Here is a 26,148-nt window from a genome sequence, read left to right as displayed (position 1 = left end):
TTACATTGCAGAACATCTATTCTGGGGAGGTTCTCACAGGGAGAGACATTGTTTACAATATATTAAGTGGGGCTATCCTGTTTCACTTCTGATTTATAATAGAAAAGGTAATAGTTGAGTCATCTGGTTTATCTTTTGATGCAAATTTTATGAACACTTGATTAGATATCATCTACAGCCAACCCTTGTAGTCAAACATGTTTGCTCATTTGTTGTGTGGTCAGTGCTAAACTACATCTTATCATTGTTTCCCAACTCAAGTAACAAGTCATAAAGCTAGAGGTCACTAGCTATAAATTCAAGACAACAAAAATGACGTTTGAAAACAAACCCTTTGTATTATCGGGAAATAATAGATCACAGTCTCGGGCCCCTCTTAACAGATGCATTTTACATGAGCACAACCTCATTCTGTGATCATTAGTCTGTATATGGGATGGTTTTAATAGAGAATAATTTACGTTTTGTTTAAATGAAAAGATATTACCATGATGGCCTCCAATTTCTTTGATTCTATGAACATTTTTAATGAAAAATTTTAGGATCAAGTGTAATCCAGCAGCTCTGGGTATTTTCACTCTGTGTAACAACAGTAGTTGTTATTTTCGGAGAATGTGGTAAAAAATGACAGCATGCTTCAAGAGCTATATTAAATCATATAAAAGGTAATGCTAGATTTTTGGCTTTTTGTACAGTCACATCATAGTTTTATATTGCCTATAACTGCCAACTGCCTCCCAAGGTGATATGCAGGTGTGTGTGTGTGTGTGTGTGTGTGTGGGGGGGGGTTGTCATCAACATAAATTGTACAGACTATAGGCAGATTTAGGTGGGAATGGTGGAGATATGCCTTGAAAAGAAAGGATCCTAAACCAAAGATTTTTTTCCTAAAAAAGGTTGAATAGAATGTGTTCTTATGTGCATGTATGACTAATGTGTGCACATATACTATGAATTTACCTAAGTGAGCAGGTATAGCAGTGATGTCCCTGCAGCTTCCCAACCACCCATGCATATAGTTAGTCATCCATATCCATTTTATATAGTTTAAATAGTTGTGTTCTTTGGGTACCTCCCTATCCACTGTCAAGCTACTTCACAAGCCTCCTGTCGGTAGAGTAGTAGAACAGTGTCTGCACCTCCCCTATTATTGACTACTTTTAAGATCTAACCAACAGTTAAAACATTCCCTCTGGCATAGTTGTTTGTATTCAGACACCGAATGACGGTTTTTTTTGGTGAGCCAGCAAATTTTGTTGTTTTGGTTACGTTTTTTTTCTTCTTCCGATTACCGCAAGGAATTAACGTATGAACGATGGAGTCAAGCCTGGCTAGACGTCATTCTATTGCGCCGGAAACTGCGAGCATGTAATTTAGCTACCGCATAATAAGAGCTGGCAAATCCGCTCGTAGTAGAGATTCAGGCAAAAATACACGACTCTTTCTCTTTTAACACTAGTCGATGATTAAAAGGTATATATTGAGGGGGATTTTTGATGAGTCGCGGTATAGCAAGTTATGAGTTATCGCCCAACTACGATCATGGCCGTTAACCCCCACTATCGTGAGCTGTAACCGCTGGCTAGCCATCGCGTCTTTAAAGCTCAGTTTTGTTTTGTTTTGTTTTATTTATTTATTTTACAAACGACAATGTGACTTAAGCTTGCCAGCTGTATTTCTTGTCCTGTTGAGTAGTGCATGCATTGTCGCCACGGTCTTCTGCTGCAGGAGAAGGGGAGGCCGAGGGCTTGAGTCCTCTGGTGACCGTCGGTGCGAGGTTCAGGCATGGAAACCTGGACGCCAAATCCTCGAGCGAAACCTTTCATTCCCCGTCAGCAACGAAGCCTGTACCTCACCTGGAAATACAAACTCACCAATAAGCGAACGATCCGCCGCTTCTGTCAGGTAAGGATGATACTGTCTCTTGACTGAAGAACAAAACTCGGTTACAAATGGAACTGGCAGGGTTCCCAAGCGAGCGCCCTGGAAAACCTGGGCATTTGTAGACTGGCTTTCGAGTCATGGAAAATACCTGGAAAATGCTACAATTGGATCAAGTGGGGAAATATTAATTTCATATTTTGAACGTAACTTTTAGCACAGATCACATATTTAGATATATCAGAGCTGCTCAGTAGTTGGGGGGTGGGGGTCTGTGTTCAGTGACCAGCGAGAAGTCACACAATGTATTCAGAGACTGTTGGGGCTTCCATGATAATTAATGCGGTATAACGTGACCTTCCAACGGTCGTCAAGTATGTCCAAGCAATAATCGTGGAAATTTTCATTAAAAGTTCCTGGAAATGAATGGGAACCCTGCGCTGGGCAGTAATTCAGTATTATGTGATGTCTTCAAGTGGTGCTGTATTGGGGTGATAACCACGTCAACGTTGCAATTTCAAATGCCCGTTTTCACAGCATTAACTTCTGGGAAGCTATGGAAACATGTATATATAAATATAACAGAATTTCACGAGGAGAAAGAAAAATACCACATTTCTCCTTTGTTTGTAGGCTGGTGCGGTCATATTTTTGTTGATCACTGTGATAGTTAACATCAAGCTCATTTTGGACACAAGAAGAGTGGCCAGTGAAGAAGAAGCTGCACAGGAGTATGGTAAGCGATACATGAGTGATCATAATCTGTCTGTATTTTTTTTTAACCTGAGGAATTTAAATGTTTTTTCCTTGGTATCTGCCTGTGCTCTTGAAGTAGAGATGCACATCTTTCAAGATTAAAAGAATTGTAGGTGTATTTTAGAATAAAAGTATTGTGTTTTGGTTTAGATCTTGGGATCATCACGCCATGATGTCAAGTGATATTGCCCTGTAATTGTTGCGATTGTCACTACTACTACTACTACTGCTGTTGGCTGCTGCTGTTAGGGTTAGCCACAGCAGATCATCCGTTCCCATCTCTTCCTGTCCTCTGCATCTTCCTCTGTCACACTAGCCACATACATGTCCTCCCTTATATCCATAAACCTCCACTTTGGCCTTCCTCTTTTCCTCTTCCCTGGCAGCTCCGTGTTCAACATCCTCCCAATATATCCAGCATCTCTCCTCCGCACATGTCCAAACCATCTCAATCTTGCCTCTCTTGCGCTGCCTCCAAATTGTCCAACCTGAGTTGTCCCTCTAATACACTCGTTCCAATCCTGTCCTTCTTCGTCACTCCCAGTGAAAATCTTAACATCTTCAACTCTGCCACCTCTAGCTCCGCCTCCTTCGACTGACTTTCATTCATCTTCTGTCTGGTGTATACGTCCAACTCACCAGGCTCTCATCAACCTACACCCTCTGCTACAGATCACAATATCATCCGCGAACATCATAGTCCATGGAGACTCCTGCCTGATCTCGTCTGTCAACCTGTCATCACCATTTCAAACAAGAAAGGGCCCAGAGCCGATCTTTGATGTGTCCCACCTCCACCTTGAACCCATCTGTCATTCCAACCACACATCTCCACTTTCACACTTCCCTCATACATAATCTGCACCACTCCTATATACTTTTCTACCACTCCTGACTTCCTCATACAATACCACATCTCCTCTCTTGGCACCCTGTCATATGCTTTCTCTAAATCCACAGACACAATGGAACTCCTTCTGATCTTGTCTATACTTCAAACATGGCATCTGTAGTGCTCTTTTGTGGCATGAAACTATACTGCTGCTTGTTAATCGTCACCTCTCCTCTTAACCTAGCTTCCACTACTCTTTTCCATATCTTCATGCTGTGGCTGATCAACTTTATACCTCTGTAGTTACTACAGTTCTGCACATCACCCTTATTCTTGAAAATCAGTACCAATATGCTTCTTCTCCACTCAGACATCCTCTCACTTTCCAAGATTGTGTGAAACTACTATTACTTTCGGCTGTTCCCGTTAGGGGTCGCAACAGCAGATCATCCATTTCCATCTCTTCCTGTCCTCTACATCTTCCTCTGTCATGCCAGCCACCTGCATGTCCTCCCTCACCACATCCATAAACCTCCTCTTTGGCCTTCCTCTTTTCCTCTTCCCTGGCAGCCTCATATTCAGCATCCTTCTCCCAATATACACAGCATCTCTTCTCCACACATGTCCAAACCATCTCAATCTTGCCTCTCTTGCTTTGTCTCCAAACCATCCAACCTGAGCTGCCCCTCTAATATACTTGCTCATAATTCTGTCCTTCTTCCTCACGCCCATTGAAAATCTTAGCATCTTTGGGCATCCGTGTGGCGTGGCGGTCTGTTCCATTGCCTACCAATATGGGGATTGCCGGTTCGAATCCCCATGTTACCTCTGACTTGGTCGGGCATCCCTACAGACACAATTGACCATGTCTGTGGATGGGAAGCCGGATGTGAGTATGTGTCCTGGTTGCTGCACTAGTGCCTCCTCTGGTCAGTCGGGGCACCTGTTCGGGTGCACATCCTTCCCAGCTCAGTCCCTCTGTCTAGCCAATCGGTACAAGACCTTTTCTCTTTCCTTAGTGTCTAACCTCTCACTCACCGTATGCCTTTTCCTTTGCCACCTCTTTCTTTACTTTACGCTGCATCTCCTTGTACTCCTGTCTACTTTGTTCATCTCTCTTACTATCCCACTTCTTCTTTGCCAGCCTCTTTCTCTGTATACTTTGCTGTACTACCTCATTCCACCACCAAGTGTCTTTGTCTTTCTTCCTCTGTCCAGATGACAAGTACCGTCCTAGCTGTCTCCCTCACTATTTCTGCAGTGCCTACCCAGTAACTCCTCCCTGAACTCCACACAACAATCTTCTTTCTTCAACTTCCACCATTTGATCCTTGACTCTGCCTTCACTCTCTTCCTCATCTTGGTCTCCAAAGTCATTCTACAGACCACCATCCGATGCTGCCTAGATACATTCTCCCCTGTCACTACCTTGCAGTCTCCAATCCTTTTCACATCACGCCTCCTACATAAGATAGAGTCCACCTGTGTGCACTTTCTTCCACTCTTGTACATCACCCTGTGTTCTTCCCTCTTGTTTAAATATGTATTCACCACAGCCATTTCCATCCTTTTTGCAAAATTCACCACCGTCTGTCCTTCAATATTCCTCTCCTTGACACCATACCTGCCCATCACCTCCTTATCACCTCTGTTCTCGTCCTCAACATCAACATGCCCATTGAAGTCCGCTCCAATCACCACTCTCTCCTCCTAGGGTACGCTCCACCACTTCATCCAACTCACTCCAGAATTCTTCCTTCTCTTCCATCTCACACCCAACTTGTGGGGCATATGCACTGATAACATTCATCAATACACCTTCGATTTCCAGCTTCATACTCATCACTCTGCCCGACGCTCTCTTCACCCCCAACACACTCTTGACATACTCTTCCTTCAGAATTACCCCTACCCCATTTCTCTCATTCGCACCATGGTAGAAGAGTTTGAACCCACCTCCAATACTCCTGGCCTTACTCCCCTTTCACCTGGTCTCTTGCACACACAGTATACCTACCTTTCTTCTCTTCATCATATCAGCAAGCTCTCTGCCTTTACCAGTCATAGTGCCAACATTCAAAGTTCTGACTCTCACCTCCACACTCTTACCCCTCCTCCTCTCCCGCTGCCTCCGCACATGCCTTCCTCCTCTCCTTCGCCCAACAATAGCATAGTTTTCACCGGCATCCTGCTGTTCAGCAGTACCGTGGCGGTCATTGGTAACCCAGGCCTCGACTGATCCGGTGTGGAAATCTGGTTTATGATCCACGTATTTGATTTGGCAAAGGTTTCATGCCGGATGCCCTTCCTGACCCAACCCTCTCCATTTATCCATACTTTGGCCCAGCACTAAGAATGCACTGGCTTGTGCATCCTCATTGGCTGGGTTCAGTTGTCACTACTATTCTGACTTTATTTCTTACCCATGCCATGCCTATCACTGTGGGATATCCATCCAATCCATGTTAGCCAATTAAAAATGCTTTTCAAGACGATATTTAATCATACAAAGCATAGGCATAACTGCTGTGTTGCATCAGGAGCATACTGTATTACCAAATACCCCTGGTATTGGTATGAGTGTTTGACCTAAGTTATAAAGTTTACTGACCTGTTGGTCTTTTTCATCAGTCTCAAACATTCTGCTGATTCCACTAGTTGTTTCCAATGCCAACTCCACTAATTTGCTCCATGCTTGTGTTAAGAATTGGATCTGCAGCTCAAAAATACTAGAGACTGCCATTTAGGGTGTCTCTTACAGTAAAAACTAAAGCAGCAAGGAGCCAAGGCTGATTTACTATAAAATTCCAGAGCCAACTTTTGACATCAATCCCAGTGGTATGAGTATCAAAAGATGAGTTATTCTGTAGCAGAAACCTGCCTCTGGTTTAATGCATCTGTTGCAGTGGTTCCCAACCAGTACTGCTGATTTTCTAACTGGCAGGTCATTCTAATTCATCTGTTGTGTCAGGGCTAAAACCTATCTGATTAGACGACTGGGTTACCTGGCAGAATAGAAAACCAGCTGTGTTTGGGGTCCTTGCGGACTGGATTTGGGAACTACTGATCTATAGTACCTAAACTGAGTCCAATTCTCTCACAGAGGATGCAATGCCAAACATGGAGACACCACGGCGGCCAGCCAGTGGACGTAAGGCCCTGGATATCGAGGTGTACTCCAGTCGCTCCAAGGTCTATGTTGCAGTAGATGGTACCACTGTGAGTTAAACTGAATAAATTAACTTAATTTTCCCCCTGAATTTTTATTTACATAAGATGCAGTGTTGAGGATGGCACTGAAAGCAATCTTCAGTCAATTCCTGCAACATTTCAATTCATTTCAATTCAGTTAGATGCTTTTTTTCTTTGGTTATGTAGTCACATTGTTCAAATGATTGTGGCTAAGAATGTAGGTGAATTAGGTAATCTTTCGTTTGCTCCTTCAGGTGTTGGAAGATGACATGAGGGAACAGGGCAGAGGCATTCATGTGATAGTTCTCAACCAGGCTACTGTAAGTATCTTTCCTACATTTGTGTTGCAGTGATCATTTTCTTTGATTTTTGTGTCATGTGGAACAAAAAGCTATCATTAATTTATTTCTTTATGTATTCAATAATTTCTTTGGAGTATCGTAAGAAAACCTGGAAATGCCACAGTCAAAAAGCCTTGCTGTTGATGCCTTTATTCTTTAACCTTTGTTTTTTTTGGTGGAGAAAAAAAATTGTAAAAATGCAGAATGGGAGACAATCTGTGTCATCCTTTTACTTTGAGTTTGAAGAGACAAATGTCTTTTGTCTCCTCAAAGTCTCCCACTTATGGAGTTATTTAGTGTCGACAGCAGCTAAGGCACTACATTTGTTCAAGGGTATTCACAAGTTATAACTGGTGCTCTAAACCCATGTTAAACTTTGGTGAGGCATAGTTTTGTAGAACATGTGAACTTGTTTGAGGTCACTACCAAAGCTGTGGCAATGGAAACAGCTGTTGGTACAGTTGTCATTGTTCCAAGTCTATTTGGGAGGAGTGCATGAGAGAATACTTGTACAGCGCAGGAAGCACAGACAGGAAATTTGATAAAGAGTTTTCCTTTTCCACTTATCTTTGTTTTTTGTTTATAGTATCTTATCATAGATTCTATAGTTTAAAGTCTGGCATTAAGTTTAATTTCTGTGTGCAATTCTTTTCTTCCCAACGCCTGTCTAAATGTTTTGCAAATGTTTGCACCTCAATTTTCACAGGGTCACGTCATGGCTAAGAGGATATTTGACACATACTCTCCTCATGAGGATGAAGCCATGGTACTCTTCCTCAACATGGTGACCCGGGGACGAGTCCTCATATTCACTATCAAGGTCAATTACTACCAAAAAAACTTTTAGCTTGGCACTATGATGATTGAGTTTAATCTTTGAGGATTGAGAATTCTGTTTTTTAACTTGGTACCTGAGGTCAGATTTTCGCTTGTTTTAAGAAGGTTTATGAAGATTGAGTTTGAACTCCTCAGAAACTTATGGGAGTAGAATAAAGGAGAGAGACTTATATCAGATTTATTAGGATATCATCCAGCAGTCTTGGATCATTGAAAATGATCCAAAACGGGTTTGAAACTTTTTCTCTGGTGGCCACACAAATTCTCAAGAAGATTCACTTGATTTTATGAGGCACACTTTTGACTAGCCTTTAGAGGCACCCCTGTGAATTCTACATTGGAATAACTTTACTACCCTGGATACATGTGTCTGTATGGCATGGTTTCTTCATGGTTGTGTGGGCTTTCATCCATGTGTATCTGTGATGTGCAGGATGAGGGCACGTTCCACCTGAAGGATGCCGCAAAGAACCTGCTTAAGAGCCTGGGGAGCCAGGTATCACTCAACCTCAGTTGGAGGGACATGTGGACACTGGTTGTGAAGAAAGGAGGTAGTGGAGTAGTAATCAGACATGTATTTATTGAAACGCTCCCTTTAGAGGAAATTTTAGCTTTAATCTATCCATCGTCTTTAACCATCTGGGTACTTGTGTGTCTCTCTCATGCCGTGTAAATGTGTCTTTGCATTTCCAGGTCAGGTGTACGGAGAGAAGCACTCCAAATCTCCGGCTTTGTCCACCTGGGGTGACCCTGTGCTGCTGAAGACTGAGGTGCAGCTTACTGCCTCTGAGGGTACAGTACAATCTCATATGGATGTGCAACAGTTGACTGAAAAAGTGTCTGGTCTGCTATTCCATGACATTAGAGAATCAAAAATTGTTACATCTTGCAAAACTTACTAACTTGTTAATGTTCTTGAAGGGAAAACTCACTGATTTTCAACCATATCTCTGTCTTTCTGGGACAGGAATAGCACATGAAAAACACCTGCAGTTGTTTTCGATCGTTTCTGCATCTCTGGGGCGGCAGTGAAAAAAATTTTTTTTTTAATTTCCAGCCACCAAGTGACATATTGTGACATCAGACAGTGGCTGGAAAAACTACAGCCAAGCAGGGTTTCTAATTCTTTAATCTACTCTAAACAAGTTGTTCAAAAAACATATCCTCTATCTCTTTGCTAAGCTACATTTCCGATGGTAGAAATGACATCCCACAACACTAGCACAGAGGATTTTGTATACGACGATACAGAAGCTTACTTGCAATGCATTCTGGTACATGTAGGCACTGTGGAAAAGCCTCTGTGAGCAGGAGAACACCAATTTCTCCATTGATAGAGTACACAGTGACGATTTTATTGCTTCAATTGACTACCTTACTCATTGGTACTGATTGCATATACACAAAGCCATTGGTGAAATTTCCCTTTAATTTGACCAGGCGCTTGCCTGCTTGTCTTTTTTTGTGTTGTTTTTCAGGTGTTGCAACCTATTCATCTTATTTACAATCTTGTGTAAAATTGACCATGGTCTTATAGTCCAAGTAAATCACAGTTGTCATTATTGAAATGTAATCCTAATTCATGCAGAGGCTGAATGCCACTGGGCAGACACAGAGTTGAACAGGCGGAGGAAGCTCTTCTGCAGTAAAGTGGAGGGTTATGGCAGCATCTGCAGTTGCAAGGACCCAGCTCCCATTGAATTTAACCCTGAGCCTGTAAGATGAACATCTCTGCTCTTGTTGTTTGTTGAGAATACTGCATGTTGACAGACTATAATGGGCCACAGTTGATAGTGTGAAAGGAATAATTTTAGCCTTTAAGTCCTCAGTTTCAGAGATATTAACATGCTGTAGAACAGCGGTCGGGAACCTATGGCTCGCGAGCCATATATGGCTCTTCCGGTGACGGCATATGGCTCCCAGACAATTTTGAGTTGAAAAAAAAATCAGTTTGGAACTGATTTTAAAATACTTGTGATATTTCTTAATAATACTGTCATTTTAAAGTAAACAGAAATTAGTTTTGAAGATAAATTTCACGGGTCACGGGTCACCCGTGGGTCGGGTCGGGAACCAATGGCTCGCGAGCATGTCCGGGTCATTGTAAAGGTGAAGAAATCAATTTGATCAGATAGCCAACTAGTTTATCCGCTTCAACCCTTGTAAGGGAAAAGAGGGCGAAAAGAAAAAAAGACGGTGGTTACCGTGCATTCCAGGCTGCGTGCGCAGAGGAATCTGCATTTGTGGAGAGAGCAGGATCTGCCGTATGTCTCATATGCAATGATAACATTGCATCGATGAAACGGTCACATATAAAGCGGCACTTCGATACGCCATGCAGCACCAGAAGTCGCATTAAAAGTAAGACATATTTCATTTATTATACGTTAAAAATACTATATGGCTCTCAATGAAATATATTTAGAAATATTTGGCTTTTATGGCTCTCCCAGTCAAAAAGGTTCCTGACCCCTGCTGTAGAATAATGTGCATACTCTCTTGAATAATATGTAATATTCATTCATGTCAGTCATTTGTTTTCCTTCAGTATCGCACTTTTCTAACAAGAGACATTGTTTTGAAAGAGTCGTTATTTTTGTTGTAATACAGATTTTAAGTTTTATTCCAACTCACCTTGACAGTTTATTGAACTCTATTCTCTTTGCTCCTTTATCAAACCAACAACAAGTCATTGTCATTCATTTGCCATCTTTTGCTCTTCAGCTGCCGACCAATAATGTCTTCAATGTCCCAGTGGCTGTCATTGCTGGGAACAGACCTAACTATCTCTATAGGTAAGACTAGGCTACTAATACTGCATTTGAAGATGATGATAATAATCATCATCGTTATTATTTTTATTAATATTATTAATGATGATATCATTACTACTGCTGCTGCTACACCAATCACTCTCTTTTGCTACTGTATCTGTACAATATGAAGTAAGGTAGGGACCGTAGCTGTTATTAACCAGTCTTTCTTGAGCTATCAATACTTAATTATAAACTAGGGGTGGGACTCTTTCGGAATCTCACGATTCGATTTCGATTCTTGGGGTCACAATTTGATTCATAATCAATTTTCGATTCAAAAGGGTTCCCGATTCAAAATCGATTCTAGATTTGGTACTTAGGGGTGCTAATTTCAGGATTTACTCCAGTCCGCTGTGCACTAAGAAGGGCAGTCTGGCAAATTATGGCATGAAAGCAGACTAAAGTGTGTATAAGATTATGTAGTTTTTATATTTATATGGATCATAAATCCAAAGCCTTCATTGTCGACTACGCTGTAGGTCTTTTGAAATGAAATGGGTGATGGATCTAGTTATTTTTAACAAATCTCAAACAAATTGTCCACAGACTGTCAGACTGGGGATACATCACTCAGCGATGCTGACAGTCAGCACAGGAGCGCCACAGGGCTGCGTGCTGAGTCCCCTTCTCTATTCACTTTACACACATGACTGCACACCAACCCACTGTACAAATACCATAGTAAAATTTGCAGATGACATTACTGTGGTGAGACGGATATAGAATGGCGATGAGTCTGCCTATGGGGCTAAGGTCCACAAACTGTCAGTATGGTGCTCCAGTAACAACTTGGTACCAAACACCTCCAAAACAAAGGAAATCATCATCAACTTTAGAAAACAGGAAGACTATTTGTATATTTTATTTATTTATTTTATTTTATTTTGTACCACTGCTTTGTTGCACTTAATTTCATTGTACAGCTGTGCAATGACAAATAGAGGCATTCGTTCATTTTTTTTGCCTGTTCAGAATTGGCTGGGAGTTTGGTAAAGTGGTGCAGTGTGCATTGGTTGTTTGTTAATGTTGCAGTAGGACATTGTTCCACTTCTTTCAACTCTGGGTGATGGCGTATGATGTGAGACCTAACATTTGTAGTGTTCCCAAAATACTTAACTTTCGTTTTGCAAATCTTGCATATTGAATGGGTCATGCCAAGCTCCTTCTTCCCCGGGAGATTTTAAAATCCAAAATGCTCCCAAATGCTTGCCTTCAATGATGATGGGACTGGCTGAATTTGTTGCTGCTCCATTTTTGGAAAGGCTACCAAGAGCTAATGTTAGCAGCGACTGACTAGCCATTGTCGTGTTTTCCGGAAGCCGGAACAGGTGCGCGGCAAGTCAACATTGCCAGCAGCGAGGAGGCTACTTAAGACTCAAAAAAACGTTTTTAAAAATTGATTTTTGGAATTTGTGAATCTGTTCAAAATCATAGAAGATAAGAATCGCGATTCTTACGTGAATCAAAATTTTCCCCCCACCCCTATTATAGACCTTCACACCGTTGTCAGTAGCTAAAAAGCTACCCTGTGTTTTTCAGCCCTTGTGTTTTTCAGCATCTTTTAACATTTTATCCATACAGGGAAAGTTATGTATGAAATTTTACAACAGTAAATTATTATGTCACTGGTAATTACTTTGACAGTGGATCACAAATTCAACATATAATACATTCAAGATAACTTGTCTCACAATCTGGTCCATAAATATCAGAGTTGAAAAGTGTGCTTGTCAGGGCAGTTTTAGGGGAAAAGAAGAAAAATGATACTCTCCCTCATAACAGAATACTGTTGGGGTAATTTGATGGAAAACAGTAGAGGAACACCCCTGTTAAAGATGAAAAAACGATTCTCTTCACTTTTCTTCTATTTTAAGAATGCTGAGATCTCTTCTCTCAGCTCATGGTGTCAATCCACAGATGGTCACAGTTTTCATTGATGGATACTATGAGGTATGAATCCTTTTCTGTCCTATTTTTACCTTTTTATCTTCTGTGTTCCCATAAAGCTTTGGCATTTTAGTAACATAAATTGTTTGTGTGTGTGTGTGTGTGTGTGTTGATGACACAGGAGCCTATGGATGTGGTTGAGCTGTTTGGACTGAAGGGGGTTCAGCACACACCCATCAGCATCAAGAATGCCAGGGTGTCCCAGGTAGTTTTCTCTGGTCCCTATGTTTATTATTGTGTTGTAATGTGAGGCCATTTTCCTGTCAGAAAACTGAACCAAAACAAGACTCGCATCTTCTCCAAATGGGAGACTGTCTGTGAACTTTGATTATATTAAGTCTTTTCACTCACGATAGAATACAAGCCACCAAAGAAGTCACTTGTGGAATGCTGTAGCCATAACCAGTCATTAAAGTGGCAGTAGACAACTTTTTTGCTTTAACTTATCATTATGAAGTAAATGTTGATTGCACATTGTAATAGGTATAGAATAATGACATCACCAGTGTTTAGATTGTTCCCTATAAACCTTGCTTTCACTATGCAAAACTGTCTGCCACCGGGTACGATCTCACGAGAACGTAAAGGTTTGATTTATGGCACAAAGGAAGTGTGTCAACCATTGCGCAACCAAAATAGAAAGAGGATAGTGCTTTTGCTTTCCCCGGTAGCTATCGGTAGCTATCCTCAGTAGCGAAAATGGCAGACTGTGGAACAACTGAAGTGACAGTGGAAACTACCCGGCAAGAGAAAAAAGAACCTCGTAGACAGAGAGGGCAAACAAGATGAAGAAAAGGAGTGATCAAAAGAGAGATAAAAAAAAGAGTGAACCTCGGACAGGTATTCATTTGATGAAGTGAGTTCCAGTGTTTTATTGAACTCTGTATCCCCATCAAGATCTGTTTCCCCCTAGCTAGAAGAAAGCGTTCACATGGAAACAGGTTAGCTATCAGTTATGATTAGGTTAAGGTAAGCGTTAGGTTAAACTTAGGGTTAGGTTGCTGGTGTTGTATGGAACTCTGGCTAGGGGGAAACAGATTTTGATGGGGGAAACAGAGTGCGATACGACACCCGGGACTTGAGAGGGTTCCAAACCGACATTCGGTTGGCATTCTTTTTACTGGATCAGTAAGTAACACAACCTGGCTACTTATTGATACTACCGGATGTTTTATTCTGCCATTATCATAGCACTGGGATCGGGGTTTCTAGTTCAAATTGGGATTCTTAGGTTGTTTCTTGCTTTGGACAGTAGCCAGCTGCTAATAAACAGAAAGTGATCCGGTTGTCTTTGTGACAGCGGTGCAGACAATAAAAACACTTGGAAACACTGGGGGGGTGAAAAGTTGTCTACAGCCGCTTTAAATTTCTTTTGGGACTTCTCAATAGCAAGCAAAGAAACTGTCATTGATCAGTGTTGTGAATAAACGGTAGTAATACTTTTTACAGACTTAAATGTAAAATTGGTATATTTTTAGACACAACAAAATTGATCTTGTGTATCTGAAACTTAGAGATGCACTGATTGCAATTTTCTTGGCCGATTCCAATTTTCGATTTTTTTTTTAAAGTCTGACCTGCCGATTTCGATTATTTATTTTTTTTCTCAAGAACTTTAATTGACAGCATGCACAAACATTTTTGGAACTTTGATGGAAATTTCAATTGTATGTTTATAATAAAACACTGACTATTAAATAACTTACATTTTCTCCAAAACTGCACCAGGTTACAAGACCTTCTCTCACTTAAATAAATCTCAAAATAAAAAAGTGCTCCAGGTTACTGGACAGAGCTTTTTTGTACAGATAAAGTCAAGCGCTGCATTTGATCATTGCCATGGTAATCAACGGCAAAATCAGTACTCCCTCCACCCTCCGGGAGACTGTAAACGCAGTTGGCAATATGGCATGGGAAAAACAGAGACCACGTGAACGCAGCATCTATTACTGCTACTACTACTTTCGGCTGTTCCTGTTAGGGGTCGCCACAGCGGATCATCCGTTTCCATCTCTTCCTGTCCTCTGCATCTTCCTCTGTCACACTAGGCACCTGCATGTCCTCTCTCACCACAACCATAAACCTCCTCTTTGGCCTTCCTCTTTTCCTCTTCCGTGGCAGTTCCATATTCAGCATTCTTCTCCCAATATACCCAGCATCTCTCCTCCACACATGTCCAAGCCATCTAAATCTTGCCTCTCTTGCTTTGTCTCCAAACCATCCAACCTGAGCTGTCCCTCTAATATACTCGTTCCTAATCCTCCCCTTCTTCATCACTCCCAATGAAAATCTTAGCATCTTCAACTCTGCCACTTCCAGCTCTGCCTCCTGTCTTTTCGTCACTGCCACTGTCTCCAAACCATATAACATAGCTGGTCTCACAACCATCTTGTAAACCTTCCCTTTAACTCTTGCTGGTACCCTTCTGTCGCAAATCACTCCTGATACTCTTCTCCACTCACTCCACCCTGCCTGCACTCTGTTCTTCACCTCTCTTCTGCATTTACCGTTACTTTGGACAGTTGACCCCAAGTATTTAAACTCATACGCCTTCGTCATCTCTACTCCTTGCATCCTGACCATTCCACTGTCCTCCCTCTCATTCACGCATAGGTATTCCGTCCTGCTCCTACTGACTTTCTGATATGAATGCTGTTCATAATCACAGTAATGTTCATAATCCTAAGGCAACAGAAGTAATGCCATTAATTATTTAAAATTTCATGGAAAGGTCTATACTGACAAAAGCCTTATTTCTTTTTTCTTTTTATGAGCAACTGATTGCACTTTGAAAGTGAAATCAGTTGTAGCCAGTTTATATCAATAAGAAGGAAATAATTTGAAGTCGTATTTCTTTCTTTGTCTCTCAATAGCGTAATAATTAATTACAAAAACAGCCCAATGATAGCATGTGATAAAGACATAATTAATAATAATGGCAAACATCGTAGTGAAGCTTTGAATACCTCCGAATACTTGCTGCAGCATATTCGAAACCAGAAAAAAAAAGTATTCAAGATGGCCTTAATAAAATTCAACTGAAAATTCATTGCAATATATCCCACTTTTTCTAACATGTTTTACTTTTCCAAAGTAGCCCCACCAGCTAAAGGATGGGCATAAAATGTCTTGAAATATTATTTTAAAATTGTCACAAATCATGTTGTTACAATTAAGAGCTTTATCTTGTTAGAATAAATCACTCAATATAAACGTGCTGTTGTTCAAATAAAGGATTTAAATCATTAGATGAAAAAGAATATATAACGTTTAACTAGAAATTAAGTTTTGGGTTTTTTTTTTCATGTTCAGCCCGAGTTCAGAGTAACTGTGTTAATTAACCAGTTTAGATTTGCCATTGCAAAACCTAAATTTCATCAACTCCTGTTTTCTACTTCTTAGCACTACAAGGCAAGCTTGACTGCAACCTTCAACCTACACCCAGTGAGTATTTTCGTGCTCTTTTGTAATACAGCCACTTGAAAGACTGGTATAGTCAAGTTAGCCTTTTTACAAGTTGGCTTGTTGAATGCCACCCTCAACAAACAAGTATGTTTTCACTGTGTCTTCCTGCACGTGTAAGATCCCACTACAGCCAGCTGGCTCCTTTTGGCATGTAGTTAGGTTTGGCATTTAGTGAATGCAAACTGTTGGTTTATTCTAGAATTTGTGAATGATTTTCTTTTGTGTTTTAGGAAGCTAACTTTGCCATTGTCCTTGAAGAAGACCTAGACATCTCTATTGACTTCTTTAGGTAGGTTGCTGCTTGTCATTGCACTTTCGTTCCTGAGTCTGTATACTGCAGTCACTACTATGGACCAGTTTCTCTCTTATGTTAAAGTGTTGATTATAACGGTAGGGAAAACCCTGACATTTGTCTTATTTGCTATTGAAAGTTCTTCACACTGGACACATAGGTAGTAATGACATGCAGCTAAGTCAAGTAATTAACGTTACATCCCATAAATTTAGCTAACGTTACATAGCAGCCAAAAAACCTACTGTTAGGCAACGGTCCCACATGCGCGAATGCAGGCGAATGACCATTGCCTAAGTCAAGTAATTAACGTTACATCCCATAAATTTAGCTAACGTTACATAGCAGCCAAAAAACGCACTGTTAGGCAACGGTCCCACATGCGCGAATGCAGGCGAATGACCATTGCCTGCCGAGGTGAAATTCATATCTTGTCGTTGCGGGTGTGTTTTTTGAGTGGTTTGTGGTTGTCAGTCACACATGAGTGGTTGTTGGTTTTGCGATGGGAAAATGCACATTGAAGTCCAGAGAAAGATCATGTTTTCACTTAATTGTCTCACTTGTACATGTTATCATAGTTTCATGGATAAATGTGGAGGAAGATCACTGGCGTACAAGTTATATTTGGATACCGCGAAATATGAATTGATGTTATTAATACCTTTTCCATTTATTTACATTCAATGCCTGTCTCCCGACTCACTGCCAGCCAGGCAGCATCTCTCTTGTGTGGCAGTTTGTAGTTTTCACGGGCAATGTCATACAATACCAGCTGGTTAGACACAGCAACAATCAAAAAGTCTCCTACATCCTGGCTCACTAAGAAAACTACAGCCAGTTACAGCCAAGCGGGGTTAACCACACTCACTTCTTTGCTATTGGTTGAGGCTGCGAATTCGGCAGTCAAAGTTAACCAAAGTTGAACTCCACGTGAAGCAAAGATGCAAATTTCTTTCGCCACTGGACACCAATGTTTCATTCGCCCCTTAGCTCGCATAGAATGGAAGTGAACAGGAGGCGACTATTCGCCAATGTTAATTCCGTGCATGTGTGACCATAGTCTAGCCTTTCCTGCTCAGCTTCTAGACCGTAGTCGGAAGCACAGGGGGGATGTTTGCTAGGGCTAACCCTCTTCACTTTTCCAGCAGTTGGGGAAACAACAGACGAGACTTCTTGGTCTTGAGAAGCTGCAGCATTTATTAACTGACGCACTGTAGCCTATAATGTACATTTACTGCCAGATTGACAATTTACTGCTAACCTTTTCCTCTGCCTGCTCGCATTCACCGTCACTTTTCTGCCTCTCCCTCTCTTACACTCACTCAACCACACACTCGCTACGCACACACATTACGCACTGCTCTTAAAGGAGCTACGCTACTCTTATAACAGTACCTTTCACATCGATGTCCTTTGAAGAATGAGGAGAGGTAGAATTCTGTGATTTGATGCACTAGTCCATGACTTAAAACAATTCCACGATAACGGAGGGCAGTTATTCCTAGAGACTGGGTCGGAACCCACAGGTGGGTCACAGGAGATTTTTTTTGGGTCGTCAAATAGAATTTGCAGAATTTACTCCATAGTCACAGAAGGTTGAATCGGTTCATCTGGACACAACGTTTATTGGGAGAAACGCTTCATCACTAAAATGCTTAGCCCCCCCGGGTTTAGGGATGGTTGTTCCCTCATCATATCACTAAGAGTACATCTGTCGCCATCTTACAATGCTGAGATTGCAACTATTCCCCAATCCTCTGTGAATAGTACACATGGCCAGTGTAACTCTAGTTAATGGTCACACCTATTTGTATATGAAACCGATCATTGTTTTCTGTCGTTATGCCACTGTGGTGTTTATAAGGGTGGGGATACCTGCAGACAATTGAGATTGAAGAGGTCACTTAGATGAGTGATGAAACATTTCTCCTAATAAACGTCGTGTCCAGATGAACTGATTCAACTTTCTGTGAGTTCCTTACCTGGATTGAGCGCGCATGAAGACATTCTTTCTGCAGTACACCTTTGCTCATTGCTATTTCTACCACACTCACGGTTTCTGCTAGAAATAGACGGAACGCTGTAGCCGATATGCGTGTTGCGCTCTCCTCTTGTACACCGGACTGGAATGCAATACTAAAAGCAAGCAGGTCTGCCTATCACATTAGCAAGGTGTAAATAAAATGAATATGCACAGTTGGATATTTGTAATGGACCTAAAAAGACAACATTCAGGATAAGTAAATAGCACATGGGCCTAATGAGATTTGATGTGGAATAGACCTGATGTGGTTAACGAATTGATTGTTGACTATTCAAATTGATTGATTGACAGTTTGATAACAGTAGCGGTACTTAAACACAAGCCTACTTATTCTGATAATAGACATGAGCATTTAAAAAAAAACTTTCAAAAGAAGCACGTTTTTGATAGCACTGAATGTTCGTATTGTTCTGATAATTGTACTTATAGCGTTGAATCTAATATGAAAGGCTAGCGTATTCTATTTGTTTTAATGATGAGAGGGAAAAAATGAGAACCTGTTAACGCCACCTAAGTGGACTTACTTTGTCTCATTTGTAAAGTATTTAAAATGTGTTTATTGTTTTACTGAACAGAGAGGAAATAAAAACAATGAGATAGCCTGTTAACTCCATCTAAATGCATTTATTTGGTCTCATTTATGAACTATTTAACGTGTATATGTTTTCAATAACTTGCATAAAAGAAAGTTGTGATTTATCCAACGTATATCTCTTCGAAATGGTTGGTTTACCTCTTCAAGATAATAATATAAGGCGATGTGGAAATGGCAGTAAAAATGGTTAGGAACATTCAATTATGCACAAATTTGCTCTTCTCACGATTTATAGATAAGACCTATTGTGAAATAGGTTGCGATGGTTTATGATTTTTAAAAAGTGGGTTCCCAGAAAAAAAGTTTGGGGAAACACTGAATGTATAGGGTGTTATCGTGCTCACACAGTGTGAGAGTGAAAATTATAAGTAGCCCATTGATATTAATGCTCATGTGATATTTTAGCAACGGCGCTCATATATAGGGTAAACAATGCAACCTATTCCGTAATTATAATAGATGACAGAAGCTCCAGTAAACTAGAGTTGAGTTGCCTTCATTTTTTCTGACATGACTGCATTTATGGAGAGAATTATACACCAGAGGAAACATGGGAGCTGTGCCACTATCTCTGCCCCTATCCTTGAGAAAAGGACACTGTTTTCTAAACTATCGAGCACAAATAGATGGGTTACTTGAGGATACAAATTGTAGAAGTACAACACTCAATGGGCTTGTTCTATGATTTCGTGTCATAGGTGACACATCTCTCAAATCAGTAAAGCCCCTCAAGGCAAATTTGTAATTTGTGATATTGGGCTATACAAATAAAATTGACTTGACTTGACTATTGGGGATTTGTATAATCAGTATTTTCAACAGGCAGTTGTAATCAAAAGGCAAACGTTGGCTCATATTGCTATTTTATCCATCCTAGTAGTTCCAGTGTTTAGGTATAATTTCATCACTAGGTGGCAGTAAATTCTCAATATTCATGCTGATTTTGGCTTCCCCTGGGAAACTGATTTCCTCTGTTTGACAGCTGTCGCTTTGACATGTATTTGCTGTTCTAAATGTGCCAGCTACCCTGCTGGATGTCTATCCTGTTTTGAAGCATTGATTTCATATGTATCAGAAGAATTCCCTTCTGTCAACTGACTTAGTTTTTGTTGCCAGTTTGTCTAGTTAAATGTACTGGAATTTGTTTTAGGTGTTGGCTTGCACAGCAGTGAAGACCAGAGCTTGCCCTGCTGTGGAGAAAGGCACATTGTTTTAATGTTTACAGCTATAGATCTTTAGCCTGGGAATCAGACGAATCTGTGAGCTTATGTTTTACATTTGCTCTGGCATATGTCTGGCCACCCTCCCGTTCAGACAGATTTCCAGCTGACCTGGCCTAATATGGGGGGGGGGGTTGATATGATGAAGTACAGCCTTATTTTTTCCCTCACCCGCTTTCCATGAACTTTGCCTCTGATTAGCTAGTACTCATTCCCTGTGTTGGTTAGTTTGGTTAAAGTTAGCATTAGGGTGGGGTTAGGGATAGATTTAGCCAATCAGAAGCAGAGTAGGGGTGGGTTTTCCCAAAATGTGGATGGGACAAAAAAATAACGCTGACATACAGAGGAGCACCCTTGCTTGCTGCTTATGTGGAATGGTCTGTTGAATCCGCTATCATGACAGTATTAAGTGAACTGGACAGAATATTTTCTCTACAAGAGTAACAAACAACTGCGCTTAAAGCTTTTGTTGATAAGAAAGATGTGTTTGCCGTACTTCCAACAGGATTTGGTGAAAGTTTAAGCGCTACGCCACATGTTTCGTTGCTCTGATTGGTTGTAGGTGTATCCATTGTGTCCAGAGGCATTTTGGTCTGCGCCCGTTGATGAAGCCATATGGAAATCTAAAATGAAGCCAGACTAATTAGCATTTGCGAATTTGTCTGGTTCCCAGGCTAATAGATCTTATACCATATAGATAATTTTGACATTGTTTTTTTTTTTATTTCACATTGTTGTTGAAAATTCTATCTGTTTGTAATAATGTTGCTGTTTGTGACATATTTGCTCTAGTTTCCTCAGCCAGACCATCCACCTTTTGAATGAGGATGACAGTCTGTACTGTATCTCAGCCTGGAATGACCAGGTCAGAGGTCTTCCATCTGTCTGTTTTGCTAACTCCTTCCCTCTTCTCATTCCCACTCTTATAAATGATCCCTCTATCATTTGTTATGACATCTCCAAAAATAAAATCCTTCCATCTTCTGCTGGATGCCCTTTTGGTGTCTTAATCTGTCTAACAGCTGACCTTGTGCCCTGACCTCTGTACAAAGGGGAGCAAGCGAGTAAGAATTTCATTAAGGGAATCGATAGTTAGCAGCATTTATTAACGGATTCATATGTGTAGATAAATTTGTGTCAGTATATAGTCTGACCCCTTTGTAATAATACCTTTACAAAGTATCACGATACCACCACTATCTTCTTCGTACGCATTTACTTCCATCTTTCAAAACGGTGTTGTAGGCAGAGTAAAAACTGGGAGACAAAAGTACTCTTCAATGTTACATAAGATTTTACATCATTATCCAAACCCTGATTTATTTAAAATCTTTCCTGCTATGCAGGGCTATGAGCACACTGCAGACGACCCAGCCTTGCTGTACAGAGTGGAGAGTATGCCAGGACTGGGCTGGGTACTCAAAAAGAGCCTCTATAAGGATGAACTAGAGCCAAAGTGGCCTACTCCAGAGAAGGTACACTCATTTTGTGTGCATGTTTGTAGTTCTATGTGTGAGAGTGAGAGGGACCAAGAGTCAGAGAATGAGAATGGAAAATATATATGCATTCATTTGCTGTCATAATCTTCTCCGCAATGAACTTTTTTTTTTACGTCTTGTGGTCCTAGCTGTGGGATTGGGACATGTGGATGCGCATGCCAGAGCAGAGGAAAGGAAGAGAGTGCATCATCCCTGATGTGTCCCGCTCCTACCATTTTGGGATCATTGGGCTCAACATGAATGGCTATTTCCACGTAAGAGCTTAAAAACACACTTTTTTTCATTTTGGAGTTTGTGAGTGTATCACTACCAGAGTTGAAACTGTGACTAGCTACAGCTGTAAAAAGATTCACCAATCATAATCATAATTTCATGCCCAATTAATGAGTGTCTTCCACATCCCCGTAATTCCTCATTTTACACTGTATCCAATTTTGTTCCAGTGTAAGGATATACCCATTTCTTTTATAAAATCTTATTTGACTGGAGGAGCCCTTTTGATTACCCCAGTGGCATATCTGTTTTAAGCTAAACACCCCCCCCCCACCACCATACAAGCTAGGTGTTAACATAGTGTCACCTTATGGGAACGTGTGACGTTACTTCCGACCCATGTGTATTGGTAAATATTGCATTGTTAAGTCAGTATGGAAACGAATTGGGTGCAAAGCATATTATTAAATCCCTGTGTTTCTTCTCTGCCTTCTTATAGGAGGTATATTTCAAGAAGCACAAGTTCAACACAGTTCCCAATGTACAGCTGAAGAATGTTGACAGGTTTGTACATTCATGCAACACCGCCTCTTACACTGATGTGCTGTTCTTCATGTCATAGCTCTTAAACTCTGCAAATAGTAATTAGATGTTGCGAGCTAGCATTTGATGGTCAGGGTTCTTGTGCTTGGTCCTCTCAGCTTGAAGGATGATGCCTATGAAGTGGAAATTCAAAACCTGTTAAAGTGAGTAAGTCTTTGTTTGTTTTTTAAGCTTGGTATAGCTGTACAGAGACATAATATTTCAACATTTACTGCAGTCATGCATAGTATAGTGCATGTCTAGTGTGTGTCATATTGCATGTGCTTGTCATCACTAGGGATGCAGAGATGCTGGACCATAATAAGAACCCATGTGAGGATTCATTCCTGCCGGACTCTGAAGGGAAGACCTATGTGATGTACATCAAGATGGAGACGGAGACAGACACAGCCACTTGGACCGAGCTTGCCAAGGTAGAGAAGCTCACTGTAGTTGTACTACCCACATCAGATGTTGCATTTTAAGGGATGAGTTACATTTTTATTTGTACTAGTACTGGTTAAATTCATGATTAGACCATTTACATTTCCTCTCTGCCTCTTAGTGCCTTCATGTCTGGGACTTGGATGTGCGGGGATACCACAAAGGCCTGTGGCGACTCTTCAGAAAAAGGAATCATGTCCTAGTGGTGGCTGTTCCTATCTCACCATACTCGTAAGCAACACTACTACAACCTTCGACTTGTATATGCCTAATTTAGCAACACCATTACAGTCTGGTCCTCACACATATCTTGCCTAAGAATGTGTTTAAATATGTCCTTTAGTGTTGCAAATACATATAGTTTTTCTTTTGTTGTGACCTTGTGTCTTTCCCCCATTGTCCCTGTGTATTCTTCTCCCTGTGTTTTGGATCAGTCTGAAGAAGCCAGCCAATGTCACTCCCATTCACTTGGAGCCTCTGCCCAAAGAAGAAGGTGCACCAGTGGAGCAGATGTAGACCTAATGGACATACCCCTACTCCTTCTACCAATGCAGGCCTTAACAACTCTTCTCTATATCCTGTCAACAACCACTAATTCCCTCCTATAAGCCCAGAAATTCAAAAACTACCAAAAAAAGCCCACTGATACATAAAAGAATAGTAAATGTAGTCCTTTTTTGGGTGGAAGGGAACTGGAAATGCACTAAAAAATCCGTCCAAGGCTTGATGAGCATAATTTAGGTCTGCTTTTTCATACCTGTGTAAGTGGGAGGGAGGAATGGAGCAGACAAGAAATGGGATAGGCTAAAATAAAGTGTGGCTTGAAAGGGAATTGGTTAACATTTATAGGACTTTGAAGGTTCTCCATGACAGCTGTTGGATAACGGGCAGCCCGCCCTTTAAGTCAACTGGTGAGATGAAAAGAGCAAGAGAAGAACATTGATGTGCTTCACTGCATCTGTGTGTGTTTGTCCCCTCGTCAAAAAACTACTTGCACACACACACACACACACACATACACACACATACACACACACACACACACACACACACAAAGATTCACACTACATCAAGGCAGAGACTGCCTTACAAACCTACTCAACTAAAAATGGTTGGCTTTTGTGCTTCGACTTTTTTGAACTACTGAGTGCTTTATCCATCCTGTACATACATTTTAACTTATCTCTATTTATTTTACTTGCAGCAATCAACAACAGGTTTTAAGTATTTTTTAATCCTCTTTTGTCAATATCTATGCCTTTTTTAAGAGCCTTACATTAACAGACTATGAAATAATAATGTAAATATGTGCATCTATATTTTTTGATGAGTAAAGGATCAACTTATTTTTTATCATGAGATATAAATATCGAGATTGATTGGAAAGGTTGATACAGCCCTGTGGGTTTGACTAATATAATTGCTTGGATCAGTTGCCACAGATCAGTGTCATGAGGGAAACTTGACACTAAGACTTGAACACTATTTCTCTTAATACCAGAGCCATTGCTATTGATTTTGGCCAGGTTTTGCTATGGCGCATGTGTCGCTACACTTTCCAAACATGACCTGTCCTGGTTCTTAGCAGGATATGACTGCCAAGTATTGCTAAGATGCTGGGTATAAGCTTAAAAATATATGTTGAGAACTCATATATCTATATAATATTAGTTCTCATAACACCACAGTTTAACAACAGAGACAGTCAAATCTATAGAACTCGACACTGTTTGCATTACGATTAACCAACTAAAAAAACAAAACCGATTTGATTCACCAACAATGTGGTGATAAACTTTTAGTGGGAATATACAAGCAGGGTCTCCCCCTGCTTGTATATTCCCACTAATTTCCTGTTAAATTAATTGAAACGGATTTCTGTTAGCGGCATGGCGGTGCAGTGGTTAGCGCGGTCACCTCACAGCAAGAAGGTCCTGGGTTCGAACCCCGGGGTTGTCCAACCTTGGTGGGTCATCCCAGGTCGTCCTCTGTGTGGAGTTTGCATGTTCTCCCCATGTCTGCATGAGTTTCCTCTGGGTGCTCCGGTTTCCTGCCACAGTCCAAAGACATGTATAGGTCAGGTGAATCGGCCATACTAAATTGTCTCTAGGTGTGAATGTGTCGGCCTTGTGATGGCCTGGTGGCCTGTCCAGGGTGTCTCCCCGCCTGCCGCCCAATGACTGCTGGGATAGGCTCCAGCATCCCGCGACCCTACTAAGGATAAGCGGCTTGGATAATGGATGGATGGATGATTTCTGTTATTCAGAGGATCAGATGGCATAAGAAAATCAATAACAGTTGTGAGTTGGACCGTGGGTTTAACATGAGTGCCACTATAAATCCGTACTGTCCGTATTCCGCGTATTTGACTTAACTCTACTAGGTCTGGTACTGAGCATAGATTGACTGAACATACCTGGTACTAATGGAGATGTTGTGTAGGGGGGAGGAGTGAGGAGGGAGGCATTCACAATTGGGAGGGGGTACAAGACATACATAGTGGGTGCGGTATGCCACCGGCACATAACTCCTGTGTGTATCTTATCTGCTGCTTGCACCGTATGTCTTGTAGTGGTACTGTGTGTCTGTGCCTTCCATCTGCTTGTTCTCCATGTTTGTGCTATTAATTACTTTCCAGCCATCTCAACGAGTCTGATTACTCCCTGTGATGTCAAGATATGATGCTATGACTACAAAATTACTTTAGTCTTCTATAAATCATGTTCTAAAGCAGCTATCAGTATTTGTAGCATTTTGTTTTGTATTTTATTGTGTGCAAGTCCGTACGTTTACCAGATGCAGGTATCTTTTCAGTCGAAACCATCTGTTTTTCATTATTATGGACGATTACCATGTCAGAAAAAACATTGTTTGCCATGGACAATTAACAATTATTTGATTGAAAAGTGGAGTCCGCACATGTTTTCACTCTACTTTTTCATTTTAGTATCTTGAGTTTTATTTATTTTTTTTGTGTTGAAATATTTTTGTTCTTCAGTCAAGTAGATGAAACTTGATCATGGTCTCAATGAGCATTTCAGTGTGTGCTCGGCAATAGTGGTTTTCTTTTTTTAATGTGGTGAAATGATATGGAAACTGTTGAGAGATAGAGTGAATCTGAAAATGAGGGTAGTGATCCATTGCTAGGTTTGAAATGGATTTTGACTTCTGTACGAGTTCCTGTGTCTTTTA

General features: G+C 40.9%; 1 protein-coding gene across 1 annotated transcript; it reads left to right on the top strand.

Moving 5' to 3' along the window:
* The first annotated feature begins 1,372 nt into the window (after window positions 1-1,372).
* On the top strand, window positions 1,373-24,837 carry pomgnt1 (protein O-linked mannose N-acetylglucosaminyltransferase 1 (beta 1,2-)). The gene is made up of 21 exons (XM_056275791.1): window positions 1,373-1,905; window positions 2,515-2,617; window positions 6,573-6,688; window positions 6,916-6,981; window positions 7,709-7,822; window positions 8,273-8,390; window positions 8,533-8,631; window positions 9,428-9,555; window positions 10,564-10,634; window positions 12,530-12,605; window positions 12,724-12,807; window positions 16,005-16,046; window positions 16,298-16,356; window positions 21,011-21,083; window positions 21,565-21,693; window positions 21,846-21,971; window positions 22,430-22,494; window positions 22,632-22,676; window positions 22,811-22,946; window positions 23,078-23,187; window positions 23,391-24,837. Exons 1-21 carry the CDS (start codon window positions 1,786-1,788, stop codon window positions 23,470-23,472), a joined length of 1,962 nt encoding a protein of 653 aa, XP_056131766.1. The 5' UTR covers window positions 1,373-1,785; the 3' UTR covers window positions 23,473-24,837.
* Window positions 24,838-26,148: the final 1,311 nt, after the last annotated feature.

This window comes from Lampris incognitus, chromosome 3 (genome assembly GCF_029633865.1).
Source record: "Lampris incognitus isolate fLamInc1 chromosome 3, fLamInc1.hap2, whole genome shotgun sequence".
Taxonomy (NCBI): domain Eukaryota; kingdom Metazoa; phylum Chordata; class Actinopteri; order Lampriformes; family Lampridae; genus Lampris; species Lampris incognitus.
This window is presented reverse-complemented; position numbering and strand designations above follow the sequence as displayed.

Excerpts from the sequence above, each read along its gene's own strand:
- pomgnt1 (XM_056275791.1), top strand. The coding sequence starts at position 1,786 with ATGGAAACCTGGACGCCAAATCCTCGAGCGAAACCTTTCATTCCCCGT. Across the intron at positions 10,635-12,529 it reads AGACCTAACTATCTCTATAG|AATGCTGAGATCTCTTCTCT; the intron begins GTAAGACTAGGC and ends TTCTATTTTAAG. Across the intron at positions 22,677-22,810 it reads GAAATTCAAAACCTGTTAAA|GGATGCAGAGATGCTGGACC; the intron begins GTGAGTAAGTCT and ends TGTCATCACTAG.